At 44.0% G+C, this 19,116-nt stretch overlaps 1 protein-coding gene across 1 annotated transcript; it reads right to left on the bottom strand.

Moving 5' to 3' along the window:
* Positions 1–469: 469 nt before the first annotated feature.
* Positions 470–14,297, bottom strand: LOC139543933 (serine/threonine-protein phosphatase 2A 55 kDa regulatory subunit B alpha isoform-like). The gene is made up of 10 exons (XM_071350488.1): positions 14,031–14,297; positions 11,801–11,878; positions 5,579–5,676; positions 5,238–5,403; positions 5,022–5,134; positions 4,476–4,653; positions 4,175–4,339; positions 3,773–3,942; positions 3,335–3,426; positions 470–3,234 (listed from the first exon to the last, which is right to left on the bottom strand). The coding sequence occupies exons 1-10, from the start codon at positions 14,035–14,037 to the stop codon at positions 2,955–2,957; spliced, it is 1,347 nt and encodes a 448-aa protein (XP_071206589.1). The 5' UTR covers positions 14,038–14,297; the 3' UTR covers positions 470–2,954.
* Between the last annotated feature and the right edge of the window lie 4,819 nt (positions 14,298–19,116).

Raw genomic sequence — 19,116 nt, 5'->3', positions numbered from 1 at the left:
ACATTGGACTAAACAAGGGCATGAATATGGTCCAATCTGAAGTGGCATCGAGTTTGTCAGTTTATAGTCCTAAAAAACTGAAATAAGTTACCTCTGCTCGTTCGGCCATTCCTATGGGGGAGGTGGGGAATTAATAGGGAAAGAATAGGGTTTTGGGATAACCTTTTAGACCTTATTTCAGTGTTTAACACAGGTTTAGGCAATATTATATGTTATGTTCTAGAAGATATGTTAAGTTATCTTTATGAATTAGGAAAGCCTTTATGTGCTTGTTTTGATTACATAAACAGTTGAAGATCCTCATAGAACAAAACATGATCTCCAAAGCCTGTTTACCATAGACCTCATTTTCAGTGTTTATCCAAAACACAGACGAGCCCTGGCAGAGTTAGTTACTACAAAAAGACGTCATTACTATTGATATCTATTAAAATGTAAAGACCAGGGGACGACACATTAGTAAAAAAAATAATTTAAAAAAAAGTACTTTATTCCTGTCATTGTCACTATAGATTTACAACAGCTGTATTATATTTGTAATTGTCAAACATGATTGGAGGCATCATGATTTCAACTGTCAAATTGCAATGTGTGTAGACATAAGTTGACGAGCAAAATCATAGAGCATGGTATTGATGAGTGAGTTCCACTTCACTCCGATTCAGTTTTTTTTTTTGAACATTGCCACTTTCATGGCAGTTCTTCATGAAATGCTACACACATCTTTAGCGTTTCACTATGTAATTTGCTGTATAATATTGGGAGTACTATGACACAGATCAAGTATGACACTGTATAGCACTTGGAATGACTTAGGTTTTCCTATAATGAAGTATTGCTTTTCTGCAATAGAAAGATCACTAAGCGAGGTATGAAAAGGGGATACTCCCGACAATATAAAACACATCAAGAGATTTCACTTCACCTTAAAGAAAACGAATAAAACGGATATTACATTTGTTCCATTTATAAATATGACAAATCTCAGAATGTGTGTCTCTTTGACAACAGAAAACCAAGATTTTTTATTTATTTTTTAAAGAGACACAGCAAGAACTCCTTGGTTGCAAGACTCAGTAAAGTCTCTCCCAAGCAGATGTAAGGAGTCCTCACTGGGCCACAGACTGGTTATAGATCTAGTAGTGTGTGCAGACACACACAAAAGTATGTGGACATCCCTTCAAATAAGCGAATTCACCTATTTCAGGCATAGCCGCTGCTGACGGGTATATAAAAATCGAGCACACAGCGAGCAAATCTCCATAGACAAACATTGGCCTTACCGAAGAGCTCAGTGATTTTCAACGTGGCACCATCATAGGATGCCACCTTTTCAACAAGTCAGTTCATCAAATTTCTGCCTTGCTAGAGATGCCCCAGTCAACTGTAAGTGCTGTTATTGTGAAGTGGAAACGTCTAGGAGCAACAACGGTTCAGCCGTGAAGTGGCAGGCCACACAAGCTCACAGAACTTGACTGCCGAGTGCTGAAGCACATAAATATTGTATGTCCACAGTTGCAACGAGTTCCAAACTGTGTCTGAAAGCAACGTCAGCACAAGAACTGTTCGTCGGGAGCTTCATGAAATGGGTTTCCATGGCCGAGCAGCTGCACACAAGCCTAAGAACACCATGTGCAATGCTGGAGTGGTGTAAAGCTTGCCACCATTGGACGCTGTAGCAGTGGAAACGTGTTCTCTGGAGTATGAATCACGCTTTACCAGCTGGCAGTCCGATGGACGACCCTGGGTTTGGCAGATGCCAGGAGAATGTTACCTGCCCTAATGCATAATGCCAACTGTAAAGTTTGGTGGTGGAGGAATAATGGACTGGGGCTGTTTTCATGGTTCGGGCTAGGCCCCTTAGTTCCAGTGAAGGGAAAACTTAAAGCTACGGCATACAATGACATTCAAGACGATTCTGTGTGTCCAACTTGTGGCAACAGTTTGGGGAAGGCCCTATCCTGTTTGAGAACGACTATGCCCCTGTGCACAAAGCGAGGTCCATTCAGTTGCGGTTTGTCGAGATCGGTGAGGAAAAACTTGACGGGCCGGCAGAGCCCTGATCTCAACACCATCAAACATCTTTGGGATAAATTGGAACGCCGACTGCGAGCTAGGCGTAAACAGCCAACATCAGTGCCCGACCTCACTAATGCTCGTGGCTGAATGTTCCAACATCTAGTGGAAAGCCTTCCCAGAAGAGCAGAGGCCGTTATAGCACCAACTCCATAATAATGCCCATGATTTTGGAATGCGAAGTTTGACAAGCAGGTGTCCACATACTTTTGGTCATGTAGTGTAGGACCAGTCATACTACATACAACATGCTCTGAGTAGATGTTTTAGACGGTTCCTGAGGTGCAGCAGTACACCAACAGCTAGGCTCTTTGATAAATGTGTCTGAATATTTCTGTGTGTAAGTAAGAGATGGAGGCTCTTGGAGAAGTATGTGGTATGAGAAACAATAGAAACAGAACACCAGTTCTTGTAATTGAATTAAAACAGAACAGTTTGGCAGTTGACTAATAAAAAAAACATGACTATGGCACCAGACAATGAGAGGTGCTGAAGGAGCAGGGATGGTTCTCGGCGTGTTTAAAAAAAATTTTTTTTACTAGCCCTCGACCCCCCCCCCAAAGAAATTGTGCATGTCAGACATACATATAAATTAAACGAGTTTCCCATGTTGCCCTGGGGCTGGGCGATACTGGGCAGGCGACGCACAAATTGGCACATCACCACCAAAACAATATCATGGTGAGTGACGCATCACTGTGCCACAGAGGCTGATGGTGGGCAAGAATATGGTTCCAGTTTTCCACACCTGGAAACATTGCAAAGTCTGTTTTGTCCAATGACAGGTTAGTTGTTGTTGACGGCGATGTTGTCACACATTTTGTTCTTGACTAAAATTAAAGGCTGAAGGTAGTGGAGTCTGCCTTCACAGAAAACATCTAGTTCACTTTGTCCTGGAATATATAGAGGTTGTTGGTGGTTGCCACGGCGATGATGTTGTCCTGAGGGTGCCAGGCAGTGTGGAGGATTTTCTTGTTGAAGTCCAGGCTGTCTACACTGATCTCATCCTTCTTCCGCTTCCCGTCGGCACACACCTTGCGGGGCTTCAGGACCTGCTGTGGCTTACTGCCCTCCCGGGACGCCTCCAGGGTCACGTCACGCCTCTGGCCCCGGTCAAACATCCGGAAGAAATTGTTGTATGAGCCCGTCATCACCACACTGGAAAGGAAAATGAGAGAGGATTAAAACAAGGAAATGAAGAACCTTGGGCTTGTTGTTTTTATGAATACAATTTGAGAACATGGCAATGAATGTTAACCTGTCATTTCCGTTCCAGCAGCACTCAAACTTGTCGAAGATGCAGTCATTTTCATAGAGCGAGCACAGCTTACTCCTGAGGTACTCGTGAACCTGCCATGAGGGAAAAAGACAGGCCAGAGCTAATCAACATGGTGTAACATACACTAACCTCAGCGGTCAACTCGGTATTCATGAGTCATTTTGGGTAAAATATTCTGAATAGGAGGGTTAAGATGATTGAAATGGCCTACAACATAAGTTCAAAGTAAAACTTCTCATTTCAGGGTGTGATAGCACAGCAGTCTGGCAAGAACAGACTTAGAGTCCCCCTAGTGGACATTATCTGAAGATACATGCAGGAAATGAGGTGTGGTCAGTCCCTGATAAAAACGTGCACTAAAACAGCCTGTTGACTTTCTCAAACTTCAAGTCCCCACACTCCCTCTGCCAGTCTCACCTGGTATGTCTCCACGGGCCTGTTCTCCATGTTGAGGTCCCAAATCTTGACAGACAGGTAGTCACGGATCATCATGTAGCGCCCGTTGTGGCTGAACTTGACGTCTGAGATGGAAGAGATTATCTCAGAGAAGAAGGAGCGGTTGCTGGGGTCCTCCGGCTCCTCGAACACTGGAGAGGTCAAGTTAGTTCAAGTTAACTGCTATTAGAGATAATAAGGTGCATGTTGCTGTGCTAGCTAGCCCCCCCCCCCCCACATCTAATGTGAAAACAAGATATTCCCACATCTCTAACTATGCAGCAATGTGAATTCCGTCAAGCCATTTTATAATGGTCAAACGTGAAAACCCCTTATACAGAGGTTGCAGTGGCCACTAGGTGCCTGTTGATCATAGGTACTCACATTTGGAGTGCGTGTCACATAGTGCTGATGCCCTCATGTCACAGAGGCGGATGGTGCCCTTGCTGCTGCTGTAGACAAAGGTGTTGCACTGGTGTGGATGGAACTCAGCTGCTGTAATCACCTCTGTCAGCTCCTCCATGTTGGCTGGCTTTATATCCACAATGTCTGGGAGGGGCTAGAGTCAAGGGGGACTAGCACACCTACTGAGAAGAGATTTGGGACACATCAGGGGTAAACGTACACACACATCCCTCTGTCCCTTCCCTCAACCATCCTATAATTAACAGCTGGTCGAGGATACTGAAGCTGCGGTCGGTGATCTCCTGGTGCCAGAGATTGATGCGCAGGTCGTCTGCGGATAGATACGTCTCATGGTCACTGTTTATGGAGATGGAGTTGATGTGGTAGGTGTGCGCGTTGGCAAACACCCTGCGAGGGCTCGCCTCCACCATGAGGTCCATGGGTCTAAACACAGGCACCTGCAAGGGTACAGAGGGTAGTCAGCGGGTGAGGCGCTAAGGGTATAGGCTACACCCACAGTGACTAGTGTTTCTCTATACTATAACTAGGGCCCTATTTTTGTAAAAATATATTTTCTATATTTTTTGTTGTTTATTTTATTTTTTTATTTTTTTTAAATAGCAATTACTTGACATGCCAGGATTTTATCAAACTGTTCCCCTTTTATCTGTGTCAGCTGGACCAGCACCATCCTCAGATTTTTTTGTTGGTGTGTGCAATAGTTTCTAGAGAGCTTAAAATACAGAATAAATATCGCACTGTCACATGATTGCGCAGAACACGGCCCCAACTTTAGCCCCTGGCATGTAATCAGCGAAGCACGTACTCGAAGTGCAGTGACAGTGTTGGGGTCTATGTAGCGTCCATCCTCCTCTTTCAGGTTGTAGCCCTCTGGTCGCTTGTCTCGTTCACTGATCTTCCACAACTTTATGGTTTTGTCTGCCAATCAGAACACAGGACTGGATAAATACATTTAACAGATAAACAAAGCTCAGTGATGTGATGGCATGCACGTGTGAAAGTTCAGTGAAAACCGACTGACCGTTTGTGGACAACAGGAACTGAGCTGCGTTCTTCTGGGGCAGCCAGCGGATTTTGTTGATTTTCTCCTCGATCTCTAAACTCTTCAAGTAGTCAAACTCGGGCTCATGGCTCTGGAAAGTACTGTAAACATTATACTCACTACGGCACTGTGGCTGACTCTTATTCTGTTGGAGAGAGGGAATAGATGAAGAGAAAGAAAAAGGAGTAAGGAATGGAGGAGGCAGAGGGGAGGGTCAAAAATGTTAGCTTAATTTGTTTTCCACATCAACTCCTTTCCATTCAAAAGCAAATAAAAATGTTGATTTTAAAAACTCCAAACTTTCGGACTTCCAGTCTTACCTCTATTTCCTGCTGAAAGATGACGACCCTGCCACCCTTGTCTCCTGTGGCTAGCAGCTCCCCTGAGTGGTTGAACTCCACGGTAGATATGATGTCGGCTGAACACAAAACAGATGCAATTAATTTAGATTTGACTTCTATAAGTCATGAGAAAATCTAAATATGGTAGCCCAGTGGTTAGAGCGTTGGGCCAGTAACTGAAAGGTTGCTAGATCGAATCCCCAAGCTGACAAGGTAAAAATCTGTCGTTCTACCCCTGAACAAGGCAGTTAACCCAGTGTTCCTAGGCCGTCATTATAAATAAGAATTTGTTAACTGACTTGCCTAGTTAAAATACAAATTCTACCCAACACAACATATATTCAGAGAGAAGTTTCAGATGGTTGTATCCATGAGACAGCAGTTAGCATTTAACGTAACTAGCACTGAATTTGTTTAGAGGTCTATCGGCTATCCGGGAGCTGGAGTCTTAGGGCTGGATGAGTATCTGGGTGGATGTAGGCCATAGCATTCCACTGAGGATGTGATGGCATCCAAAGCAGACAATGATCAGTAACCAAGTTCCTACAGGCTGCAGCACATTCCCCCAACAGCAGTATGGAGGCTTTGTAGACAAAAGCTGACACTTTAACCCACTGTTGCCCATTTTCTCAGCATTGTCTTTCTGCTCAATGTTGCAGCAGGAGGCCATAGCGTGGGCTAAACACCCGGGGGCGTGTGTGTGTATCGTGTTTAAGGAGGCCATGGACACACCGCGTTGTCAATGCCCTGAACCCCCACATGTTTTCAGCACTTATTTCCATGACTGATCAAAACTTGTTGTTTTCCAATTAGACACTCTAGTTCCTCTGAGCAATGTTTGGAATATCGAATCACAATACATATGGATAATATCGCCACCAGTGATTTTATTTGGTAGCTCCGATTTTTTGGTTGGTGTTGGATTGACTAAAAACACCAGCAAATCAGCTCCAAGTGATTTTAATTGGAAATCCGTTCAAACTATTCCCACGCCTAATAGAGATGTGATCAAATCAAATGTTAATCACATGCGCAGAATACATGCTTACTTACATGCCCCCACCCACAATGCAGTTTCAGAAAAATACAGATAAAATGTCAAAAGTAATTAAAGAGCAGCAGTAAAATAACAATAGCGAGACTATATACAGGGGGTACCGATAGAGTCGATGTGCGGGGGCACCGGTTAGTCGAGGTAGTATGTACATGTAGGTAGAGATATTAAAGTGACTATGCATAGATGACAACAGAGTGTAACAGTGGTGTAAAGAGGGGGTGAGGCAATGCAAATAGTCTGGGTAACCATTTGACTAGATGTTCAGGAGTCTTATGGCTTGGGGGTAGAAGGTGTTTAAAAGCCTCTTGGACCTAGACTTGGCGCTCCGGTACCGCTTGCCGTGCGGCAGCAGAGAGAACAGTCTGACTAGGGTGGCTGGAGCCTCTGGCAATTTTTATGACCTTCTGACACCGCCTGGTATAGAGGTCTTGGATGGCAGGAAGCTTGGCCCCAGTGATGTTTCGGTCCGTTCGCACCACCCTCTGTAGTAGGGCTTGGCGATATGGCCAAAATATCATATCCCGATATAGGTCATTTCATATCCCGATAACGATACATAGCACATTTTCTGTAAATTCAATGAATAAATACTTTATATAAAATGACCACATGTAAAGGCCTATTTCTTATTACTTAACAAATAAAATAATCAAATGAGTAAGTACCTTAGCAAATTTTTCAATTAAGCATGTAACAAAATTTATAAAATCTAAAAAGGTAAATAGAAAACAAACACTTCAACTATAGTTAAACAAAATAATTAACTATTTTTTAAACCAGGTCTCGTCTGTTTTGCATGTTATTTTGGCATTGTGTGCCACATATCAATTTGCATTTGGTACCTTGGGTTGAGTGTTAGCACCAACTCATGAAACCCGTTTCTTGACCATGTAAATTGTGGCCATGTCTTTGCAGATGTAAGTTGTAACGGCAGCTGTCATCTCCTTCCATCTTCGTGATTCTTTGCCATATGGTGTGCTGCGGGCAAAAGGAACTTGCAACGTCTGATTAGGGGGTTTGTTTTGAGCAGTCGTCTATACATTTTTGGGTCTCATCTGTAGACTCTCTCCGTACTGTTTGACATGATTCTTGCGTAGGTGGTAAAAGAGGTTAGTGGTGTTTGAGCCTGTTGTCGGGACCGGCCTGCGACATTTTGCAGTGGGCGGTTTTCTGGTCCGTGTCAGACTTTTCATACCCAAACCACGTCCATGAGACCGAAGTTGTCCCTCTTTAGGTACGAGCTCTGTGTCTCCGTGCTCTGTCACTCTTCCATGTTTGTTTTGCAAATTTTCTTCCACATGGCTCTGTAGTGCCCTGCGGTCAGGCCGAGCAGTTGCCATACCAGGCAGTGATGCAACCAGTCAGGATGCTCTCAATGGTGCAGTTGTATAACCTTTTGAAGATCTGAGGACCCATGCCAAACATTGTCAGTCTCCTGAGGGGGAAGAGGTTTTGTCGTGCCATCTTCACAACTGTCTTGGTGTGCATGGACCATGTTAGTTTGTTGGTGATGTGGACGTAACTTGAAGCCCTCAACCTACTCCACTGCAGCCCCGTCGATGAGAATGGGGGCGTGCTCAATCCTCTTTCGACAATCATCTCCTTTGTCTTGATCATGTTGAGGAAGAGGTTGTTGTCCTGGCACCGCACGGCCAGGTCTGACCTCCTCCCTATAGGCTGTCTCGTCGTTGTCTGTGCTTAGGCCTACATCTGTTGTGTTGTCGGCAAATGTAATGGTGTTGGAGTCGTGCAGTCATGAGTGAACAGGGAGTAGAGGGGACTGAGTATGCACCCCTAAGGGGCCCCTGTGTTGAGGATCAGCGTGGCGGTAGTGTTACCTACCCTTACCACCTGGGGGCAGCCCGTCAGGAAGTCCAGGATCCAGTTACTGAAGGTGGTGTTTAGTCCCAGGGTCCTAAGCTTATTGATGAGCTTTGAGGGCATTTTGTTGTTGAACGCTGAGCTGTAGTCAATGAAAAGCATTCTCACATAGGTGTTCCTTTTGTCCAGGTGGGAAAGGGCAGTGTGGAGTACAATAGCAATTGCATCATCTGAGGATGATGTTGATGTGAGTCATGACCAGATTTTCAAAGCACTTCATGGCCACAGATGTAAATGCTACAGGTCTGTAGTCATTTAGGCAGGTTACCTTAGTGTTCTTGGGCACAGGGAATGCGATGGTCTGCTTAAAACATGTTGGTATTACGGACTCGGTCAGGGAGAGGTTGAAAAATATCAGTGAAGACACTTGCCAGTTGGTCAGCGCATGCTCGCAGTACACGTCCTGGTAATCCGTCTGGCCCTGCGTCCTTGGAATGTAACTGTTTAAAGGTCTTACTCACATCGGCTGCAGAGAGCACGATAACATAGTCATCCGGAACAGCTGGTGCTCTGATGCATGTTTGTGTTATTTGCCTCAAAGCGAGCATAGAAGCAAATTTAGCTCTTCTGGCAGGCTCGTGTCACTGGGCAGCTCTCAGGTGTGCTTCCCCTTGTAGTCTGTAATTGTTTGCAAGCCCTGCCACATCAGACGAGCGTCGGAGCCGGTGTAGTATGATTCGAACTTAGTCCTGTATTGACAGTTTGCCTGTTTGATGGTTCGTCGGAAGGCATAGCTGGATTTCTTATAAGCTTCCGGGTTAGAGTCCCGCTCCTTGAAAGCGGCAGCTCTAGTGTTTACCTCAGTGCGGATGCTGCCTGTAAATCCATGGCTTCTGGTTGGGGTATGTACGTACGGTCACTGTGGGGACAACGTCATCGATGCACTTATTGATGAACCCAATGACTGATGTGGTGTATTCCTCAATGCCATAGGAAGAATCCCGGAACATATTCCAGTATGTGCTAGCAAAACAGTCCTGTAGCTTAGCATCTGCTTAAGCTGACCACTTTTTATTTATCTAGTCACTGGTGCTAATGATTTGTAAATCATGTTCCGGCCCCCTGACCAGTGAAAATTTCACCCTGTGGCTAATCTAGTTGTTGATTCCTGCCATCCATATGCCCAGTGCCTCTTTATTTTTAGTATTTTCTACATTGTAGAATAACAGTGAAGACATCAACACCTTGAAATAACATGGAATCACATAGTAACAGAAAAAAGAAAAGGAAAAAAAAGTGTTCAACATATCAAACTATATTTTATATTTGACATTCTCCTAAGTAGCCACCCTTTGCACGCTCCTGGCATTCTCTCAACCAGCTTCATGATGAATGCTTTTCCAACAGTCTTGAAGGAGTACCCACATATGCTGAGCACTTATTGGATGCCTTTCCTTCACTGCGGTCCAACTCATCCCAATTGGGTTGCAGTCAGGTGATTGTCGAGGCCAGGTCAACTGATGCAGCACACCATCACTCTCTTTCTTGGTCAAAAAGCCCTCACACTGCCTGGAGGTATGTTTTGGGTCATTGTCCTGTTGAAAAACAAATGATAGCGCAAAACAGATGGGATGGCATATCGCTGCAGAACACTGTGGTAGCCATGCTGGTTAAATGTGCCTTAATCTAAATAAATCACAGACAGTGTCACCAGAAAAGCACCCCCACACCACCGCCTCCATGCGTCACATTGGGAACCACACACGCGGAGAGCATCCATTCACCTACTCTGCATCTCACAAAGACACAGTGGTTGGAACCAAAAGTCTCAAATTTGGACTCCAGACCAAAGGACAGATTTCCACTGGTCTAATGTCCATTGCTCGTGTTTCTTGGCCCAAGCAAATCTCTTCTTATTGGTGTCCTTAAATAGTGGTTTCTTTGCAGCAAGTCGACAATGAAGGCCTGATTCAGTCTCCTCTGAACAGTTGATGTTGAGATGTGTCTGGAACGCCGTGAAGCATTTATTTGGGCTGCAATTTCTGAGGCCAGTAACTCTCATGAACTTATCCTCTGCAGCAGAGGTACCTCTGGGTCTTCGTTTCCTGCGGCGGTCATCATGAGAGCCAGTTTCATCATAGCTCTTGATGGTTTTTGCGACTGCACTTGGAGAAGCTTTCAAAGTTCTTCAAATGTTCCGCATTGACTGACCTTCATGTCTTAAAGTAACGGACTGTCGTTTCTCTTTGCTTATTTGAGCTGTTCTTGCCATAATATGGACTCGGTCTTTTACCAAATCGGGCTCTTCTGAATACCACCCCTACCTTGTCACAACACAACTGAATGGCTCAAACTTATTAAAGAAAGAAGATCCACAAATGAACAAGGCACACCTGTTAACTGAAATGCATTCCAGGTGACTACTTTATGAAGCTGGTTGAGAGAATGCCAAGAGTGTGCAAAGCTGTCATCAAGGCAAAGGGTGGCTACTTTGAAGAATCTCAAATAAAACATTTTGATGTGTTTAACACTTTTTTGGTTACTACATGATTCCATATGTGTTATTTCATAGTTTTGATGTCTTCACTATTATTCTACAATGTAGAAAATAGTAAAAATAAAGAAACCCTGGAATGTGTAGACGTGTCGAAACTTTTGACTGGTACTTCTGTATGTGTGCCTCGGTTATTATTTGACAATATATCGTATAATTTTGATAATGTCGTAATGTTATTTTTTCACTACATGGCTGTGCCTACACTAAAACGCCAGCGTTTCCCCCTTCATAGTTTGTTCTCCATCTTCTTTTTAAATAGGGAGCCAATTTGTTTTCAGCACTTATTTCCATGACTTATCAAAACCCATTTTCTCAAGGCTCTCTTGTCCCTCTGCAGCAGACATACAGAATCGCAATACATATCCTATCGCCACCTAAGTATCGTGATAATATCGCATTGTAAGGTCCCTGGCAATTTCCAGCCCTAGCGTACAGTGCACCATACTGGATGTTCAGACAGACTGTCAGCATGAGGCCACAGGACAAAAGACAAGAGAAAGCAGCAAGCAAGCCATTGTGTGTCAGAAATTGACTATGCAGCCACTCTTACACATAGCACTGGACTGTCTGCGAGGCTAGCAGTGTAAAATTAAGGGAGATGAGAAGTCCTGGGTGACCGCCAGGGAATGAAAGATAACTGGACAAGCGTGTTGCATTGAGTACCATTTATCCAGCACAACATAATTTGTGAAATATGAATAAATACTAGGAAGCCATGATGATTCTGCAACAACTACTGCCACTATGACCTGTGAAGAGCCCTTACCTTCGGCAACGTCGTCATCAATGGCCCCCTTCACCTGTGAGAAGCACCACTGCACGTCATTGCTCCCACCTCCAGCTCCTGAATGGCAGAATGACAGTTACTGATCGAGATATTGCATGACTGGTTATGTTACAAATCTGACAGTGACCACTGCCACGAAAAATTCTGTGTACAGACACAAAATGACCTGTCTTGGTCCCATCTTGTGCATTAAGCTCATTTGTCTTTGATAACATCTGATACTACATGGACTGACAACAGTCAAAATGAACACCAACGACCTCAGGAGTCCTTGGAGACCTATGACCGTACTTCCACAGTCTCTTGATAATACACTTGTTAAGAGAGACCCCTCTGGCACAGCTTAAGATAATAAATAATTAGGTGGGTGCTTATTTGCCCTACTGGAAATGTGTTTTTTGCATATCCCAACTTCCCCTGAGACACCCTCAGAGAGTGGGGTCAAGGCCTGAGTCTGCCATTATCAACAGCAACACCGGAGCAATTAGGGTTAAGTGCCTTGCTCAAGAGCACATTGACAGCTTTTTCACTTTGTCGTTTCGGATATCTGAACTTGCGACCTTTCGGTTACTGGCCCAACACTGTAACCACTAGGCTACCTGCCACCCTCAACAGCTGTTAACGTCAAACATCATACACTAGGTCAAGGCTGGGGAAATACTACAGTATTATATAATGGATAAGGAATAGACATTTCCCACAGAGATGTATAAATAACCACTGAAACAGGTCAACTAGTTCTAGCCCAGCTCTCTGGCTGGGTTATTACAGGTATAGTATCCCGACAGGTTCTCCATAATAATAAACAGTAATTGCACAATGAAACAGGTTGAGTTGTACATTTCCACAAGTAATGATTTATGTTATTGCACAATGGAACTGGTTAGATTTGTTGATTAAAACATGTCTGGGATGTGTTGGGTGTGTTTTAACTGCAGGAGGAGCAGGTATGACTAGAATGTTGTCAATGTAGAGTGAAGCCTAAATGTCCCATCAATAAAAGACAATGGGAAACCTCATACATGTAGCATGTAACTTGGCTGACTACAAGTGATCACAATTGTAAGTGCGCTAAACTAGGTTGACATCTGCCTCTGCAAAAAGTGATACAAGCACCATGGAGCCCTCTGTCAACAAGTAATACCTTATCCCATCATTAGGGCTCCCGAGAGGCGCAGCGGTCTAAGGCACTGCATCTCAGAGCTAGAGGCGTTACTACAGACCCTGGTTCAATTCCTGGCTGTACCACAACCAGGCATGATTGGGAGTCCCTTAAGGCAGCGCACAATTGGCCCAGCGTCGTTAGGGTTTGGACTTCATTGTAAATATGAATTTGTTCTTAACTGACTTGCTTAGTTAAATAAAATAAATCAGACAACCACTGCAATAGAAGCTGGAAGAAGACAATTCTATATTTAGAGCGCTGTATACTTTCGGCAGACACTGAATCTCATGCATAAACTGAGTCATAGATGGTTAGCATTGATTTCAGCCAAGTCATTACTGGCCCACCTAGCAATGCAATCCCAGCCTGAGGGAAATGGCACGGTAATCTTCATGTTCAAGCACACATAAATATTAAAGCAAAGCCCACATCCAGCATAGAACCGTGACTCATGGCTAAATCGATGATGGTGGTGGTGTGGCATTAAAGGTGGACATCGTTGTGTTACAGGTGCAAAGTGCCGTTCGGAAGAAGCCAGTCACCATCCACCCACCCCACCATCTTTCACATCAAGACTCCCGCTCAACTCGCCGGTCATGCTAGCGCGACAGTGCCACATTAGGGATAATTTAGCTACCAGTAGTACTACCAGAAATACTACTTGGCTGGCTAACTCACTAAAAGGAAAGTATGGCCTTTGGCATAGTTAGGTAGCTAACGTTACAGTTTCAAACTAACAGTTTGCATGAAATAACAGCGATGAATAGTATGTGATTGAGAGGAACGTGGGGCTAACTATAACTTAGCCACATCTAGCTAACGTTAGCCTGTAAAGTTGGACGTCCCCAGCGAAGATGATTGGTGAGGCCCAGTGACACATGAGTTAGTTAGCTTTAGCAATGAGTTAGCTAGACGTACATATACGTCTAAATACAGCATTGTATATAACTAGCAAGCTAGCTGGTTAAGGTCGCTAGCTAACGTTATTACCGCCGGTAGATTTACTAGCAGCTATTTAGCTAACATGTTACTATTTCAATTTACCTGCCATGGCTAGAGGGATTCCCGGGCTTGTTTGTCAGGTTATGACTCGTGCAAGCGGTCTCAAATTAAGAAACTGAATCGTGAGACCGAGACGTTCTGGCTTGTTCACTCACACACCCTCCCCGACAAGTCTTCCCACCCTTCCGACACCCACCATCCACAGACAGTTCAAAATGGCGCTACCGCATCCCACATGACATCATCATAACCCGCCTCTTCTTGAGTGGAAACGGTGGGCGTATAACTAAAGGGGACACACCCACTGATGGGACGCACGGTTCTTATTATCATGTATATTATTCAGCATCCTGGTGACGTCCATAACCTTACCCATTGCCCCAATCTCTATTGAGCCTTTGGCTGATCAGTGGGCAACGGCCGGCCCCTTACCAAGATGGGCAAGCCCGGTTTTCTGATAGGTTGAATTGAGGTCGGGCAAAATCAGATTCAAAGTGATTATTATATATGTTCTTAAAATATATGATAATATATGATCATATATTTTAATATGTATGTCACGTTTACATATGGTTTTTAAATATATGATCATATTTTCAAAGTTCATCCAACTCAGAATTCCAAGTCGGAAACTCAGGCCACTCTCTAGAGCTCCACTTTCCAACCTGAGAATCACTGATGTCATGATTTGACCTCGTTTTTCCCCCCAGAGTTCTTAGTTGTCTTGAAGCACCATAAATCATCAGTTAGACAGACAAGATCATGGATTGTAAAAAACAGAAAGGGTGCATATAAAAATAAAAATAGCACATTTTACATTGTCACTTCACTCAAAACGTCCTATTTTGGAGGTGGCTAAAACCATGATTTGGTCAAAATAATTATGTAAATAAGGTATTTATGTTTTTTAATATTTATACATTTACAAACATTTCCAAAAACCTGATTTTGCGTTGTCATTATGGGGTTTTCTAGAGCAATGGGCCAGTAGCCGAAAGTTTGCTGGATCGAATCCCCGAGCTGACAAGGTAATAATCTGTCATTCTGCCCCTGAGCAAGGCAGTTAATCACTGTTCCCCCGGCGCCAAAGACGTGGATGTGGATTAAGGCAGCCCCCCATACCTTCAACATTTCAGTTGAAGGCATTCAGTTGTACAACTGACTAGGTATCCCCCTTTTCCTGTCCCTTTCCCTATTGTGTGTACATTGATGAGGATTTTTTTGTTGATCCATTTTAGAATAAGACTAACGTAACAAAATGTGGAAAAAGTCAAGGGGTCAGAATACTTTCCGAATGCACCAATTGATTCTTGAAGAATATAACTTATAAATGCCTCATGAGCTTAGTTCAACTGTCACACCCCATGAGAACCCAAAATATAAGCTTATTTTTATCCAATGTTTGTAAACATTGTAAATGTAAACAAATACTACATACTCTGAGTAGATATTCACATAATAAGGAATGACCTCAACCACCAATTGGGGAAAACAAACATTTCTCATTGACCTCCAGTGTAAAAGAGGCAACTTTGTCATTGGTATACAGATATATATGTTCAATATACATGTAACCAGGTAATAAATCCTGATCTACAGTTTCAAATGCTCCCACGTAGGGAAATAGAGCCTGCAAGAAGAGCCCTGTGGCTTCAGGCTATTTGGCATGGGAGAGATGGAAATTGTGGGGAGCCAGTGTCCAAGTAGGCTACACATGCTGTAGCTACAGCTCTATGTGTGTGGAAAACATTTAAATCACAGGTAGGACAATTAACTTGATTAGTATGTTCTGGGAACATAGACGAGTACAAACAGTCCAGCTATGCCCTCCAGGCAATGAAACCGGCAAAATGACAGTACAGGGACAAAGTCGTGTTGCAATTCAATGCCTTAGACATAAAAACGTATGTGGCAGGGACTCCAGACAATCCTGGGTTATAAAGGGAAAGTCAGCCAGGTCGTGGGCGCCGATACCTTGCTCCCAGACAAGCTAAACGCTTCTTCCTCTATGATATAATGGTGGTACGCAACCAAATGTCAAAGGTGCTTGCCGTCACCTACTGTTTTGGAAGTTTGTGGTCAATCACGGTCTACAACATTAGCTCCACATTTATAAATCCTCCTACTTAACTCAGTACTTGTGTAAGGACAGACGCTGGGAAATGAGAAGCAAGTCCAGGTAGTGAACATGTAATAAATAACTAACAAGAAAAAAAACAAGGACAGCATCTGAACAGGGGAAAACATAACGACAATAATGCTGACACAGTGAACAAACTGAAGAACAGACAGATATAGAAGGGGAAATCAACGAAGTGAAGGAGTCCAGGAGAGTCCAATGAGCGCGGATGCACGTAATGATGGTGACAGGTGTGCGTAATGATGGACAGCCTGGCGCCCCTCGAGAGCGGGAGCAGGCGTGACAGTACCCCACCCGGCATCCCACCTGGGCGAGCCTGACAGGCTGGCCCGAGACATGGCAGTCGGACATGGAGCCTGCCAAAGCAACCGAGGAAAGGAAACCTCTTGAGCCAGCTAAGGTGTGGAAGCCCGACAAGCCAGCTGAGGCACCCCCGGTTCCTTCGGGAGCGGCACCCAGACCCGACGTAACCAACAAAACAAAAAACTCCCTGTTGCTTCAAATTGGGGAAAACAACGACAATAATGCTGACATGGGGAACAAACTGAGGAACAGACATATAGAAGGGGCAATCAACAAAGTAAAGGAGTCCAGGTGATTCCAATAAGCACTGATGCGTGTAATGGTGACAGGTGTGCGTAATGATGGGCAGCCTGGCGCCCTCTGTTACGCACGCCTCTAAGAAGAGGGAACGCCACACCCTGCTACAACTCAACTGTCCCGTGAAGTGAAAGAGGTATGGGACTGTAGGTGCGAGTAAGGATGACAAAAGGCAGAGAATTTACCGCTTACTAGGAATTTATTCCTTCACACGGTAATAATATGGGGAAAAGGGGCTGGACGGAACCAAAGCAAAAAAAGTAAATATCAAAGCCCCCTCTCCTACCTTACCTGCCTACCGACTACCACCTGGTGCGCTAACTAAAATACAGGGGGTGGTCTGCCCAGGTCTTTCCTAGTGTGCCTAGACAGTGAATATACTACGGGTATGTGTATGCCCACGGGCCTCTTGCCTAAGCACTCCCTAGGTGCCTTCCCCCCTGGGAACAAATGAAACAGAATTATCCAAACAATTTGAATAATCAAAACACTGCATCCTATTGACACACAAAAGACATAACCAATCAGCTCTCTCACGCAACCAATACAGGACACACTAATAATCTCCCTCTGAGAACAACCAACACAGTATATCACCCTCACAGCCATCAGCCTCCTCTCTCAGCAATCATCTCTCAGTTATGATCTCCCTCTCTCTGCATTCTTTTCTCCTGAACAGAACACTGGCTTTGAAAAAGCTTCAGAAGGAGTCTAATCGGATACAGCTGTAACTTGATGAGGGGGCAGGGTCAGCTCCAATCATCAATGGGGCTGACCAATCAGCTGCTTGGGGAGAATTCAGGAAGCCATCTCCTGAAACACACACACTCAAATACAAACTACAACACAGAAACTGGGGAACGTAACACCCTCAAGTGCCAGAGAGGGGGTGCGAGAGCAGGCGTGACAACTTCTGAAAAAAAGAGCCCGACTTACTTCTAATTGAATCTTGGTTCACCGACCTTTCTTTGGAGAGCATATAAATGCCAGCCCTTGGGCTAAGAGTCCCATCTCTTCTGCCACACATCTATCAAAATGGCTCTGATCTTACATTTGACCTCACCTCTACCCAGTGGAACATTAATATCAAATTGATCTCATTTTAAAAGCTCTTTTGGCTATTTGGTCTACAATTTCATTGCCTTCCACACCAGAATGGGCTTGGACCCAGCAGAATCTCAGTACTACACCCAATCTCTCAATTCTCCATAATAATATTAATGTTTCCAATAGTAGGTTTCTCCTATTAGATTTGCCAGATGATAAACTAGTCAATACAGACAGGGAATCTGAGCATACTATCATTCTGACAGGTTGAATGTCCTCCACCCATTGGAGGGCAACTACTATCACCATCTTCTCAACTGAGTATACTGACAGTTCCTCTGTTAGTCTTCTACATACTGTATCTGCACATCAAATTCATGAATTTAAACGTCTGCTCCTGTGCACCCACTATCTGGGTCCTGCTTAACACCGTCTTCGCCTGCTTCGAGCAAAACACAGTGCTGCCGACACGGGCCACCGCCACCCACGAAGACTGTGACCTCTTGTCCTCCGTGGCTGACGTGAGTAAGACATTTAAGTGTGTTAACCCTCGCAGGGCTGCTGGGCCAGATGGTATCCCAAGCCGCGTCCTCAGAGCATGTGCAGACCAGCTGGCTGGAGTGGTGACGGTCATATTCAATCTCTCCCTATCCCAGTCTGCTGTTCCCACTTGCTTCAAGATGTCCACCATAGTTCCAGTACCCAAACGAATGTATTATCCTCAATCATTTTCCATCCAAGTTGTCAGACCCAGGTGGCTTATCATTGTTGATAGACAACAATATGTTTTTTTATGTCTTCCACACTGACTTTTCGGAATTAAAAATTACAGTGCTTGTCTTTCATAATTTGGTCAGTTATACTTGCATGTGTAATTTCAGCGTTTGTTGCTGGCATGTCATGCCTAAGTTTTCTAATCTTGCAGATTAAAAAGTCATTAAAGTAGTTGGCAATATCAGTGGGTTTTGTGATAAAAATTAGCCATCTGAATCAATGAATGATGGAGCTGAGTTTGCCTTTTTGTCCAAAATGTCATTTAAGGTGCTCCAAAATGTATATAATTTATCTTAGTTTCATAGTATAGTTTCTTCTTCTTTTTATTCAGTTTAGTCACATGATTTCTCAATTGCAGTTCATTTGCCAATCGGTTGTGCAGCCAGACTTATTTGACATTCCTTTGGCCTCATCCCTCTCCATCATACATTTTTTACATTTCTCATCAATTCACGGGGATTTAAGTTTTTATAGTCATTTTCTTAATGGGTGCATGGTTATTAGTAACTGAAATAAGCAATTTCATAAATGTGTCAAGTGCAGCGCCTGGTTGCTCCTCATTACACA

The sequence above is a fragment of the Salvelinus alpinus genome, chromosome 18 (assembly GCF_045679555.1).
Source record: "Salvelinus alpinus chromosome 18, SLU_Salpinus.1, whole genome shotgun sequence".
Lineage (NCBI taxonomy): Eukaryota > Metazoa > Chordata > Actinopteri > Salmoniformes > Salmonidae > Salvelinus > Salvelinus alpinus.
This window is presented reverse-complemented; position numbering and strand designations above follow the sequence as displayed.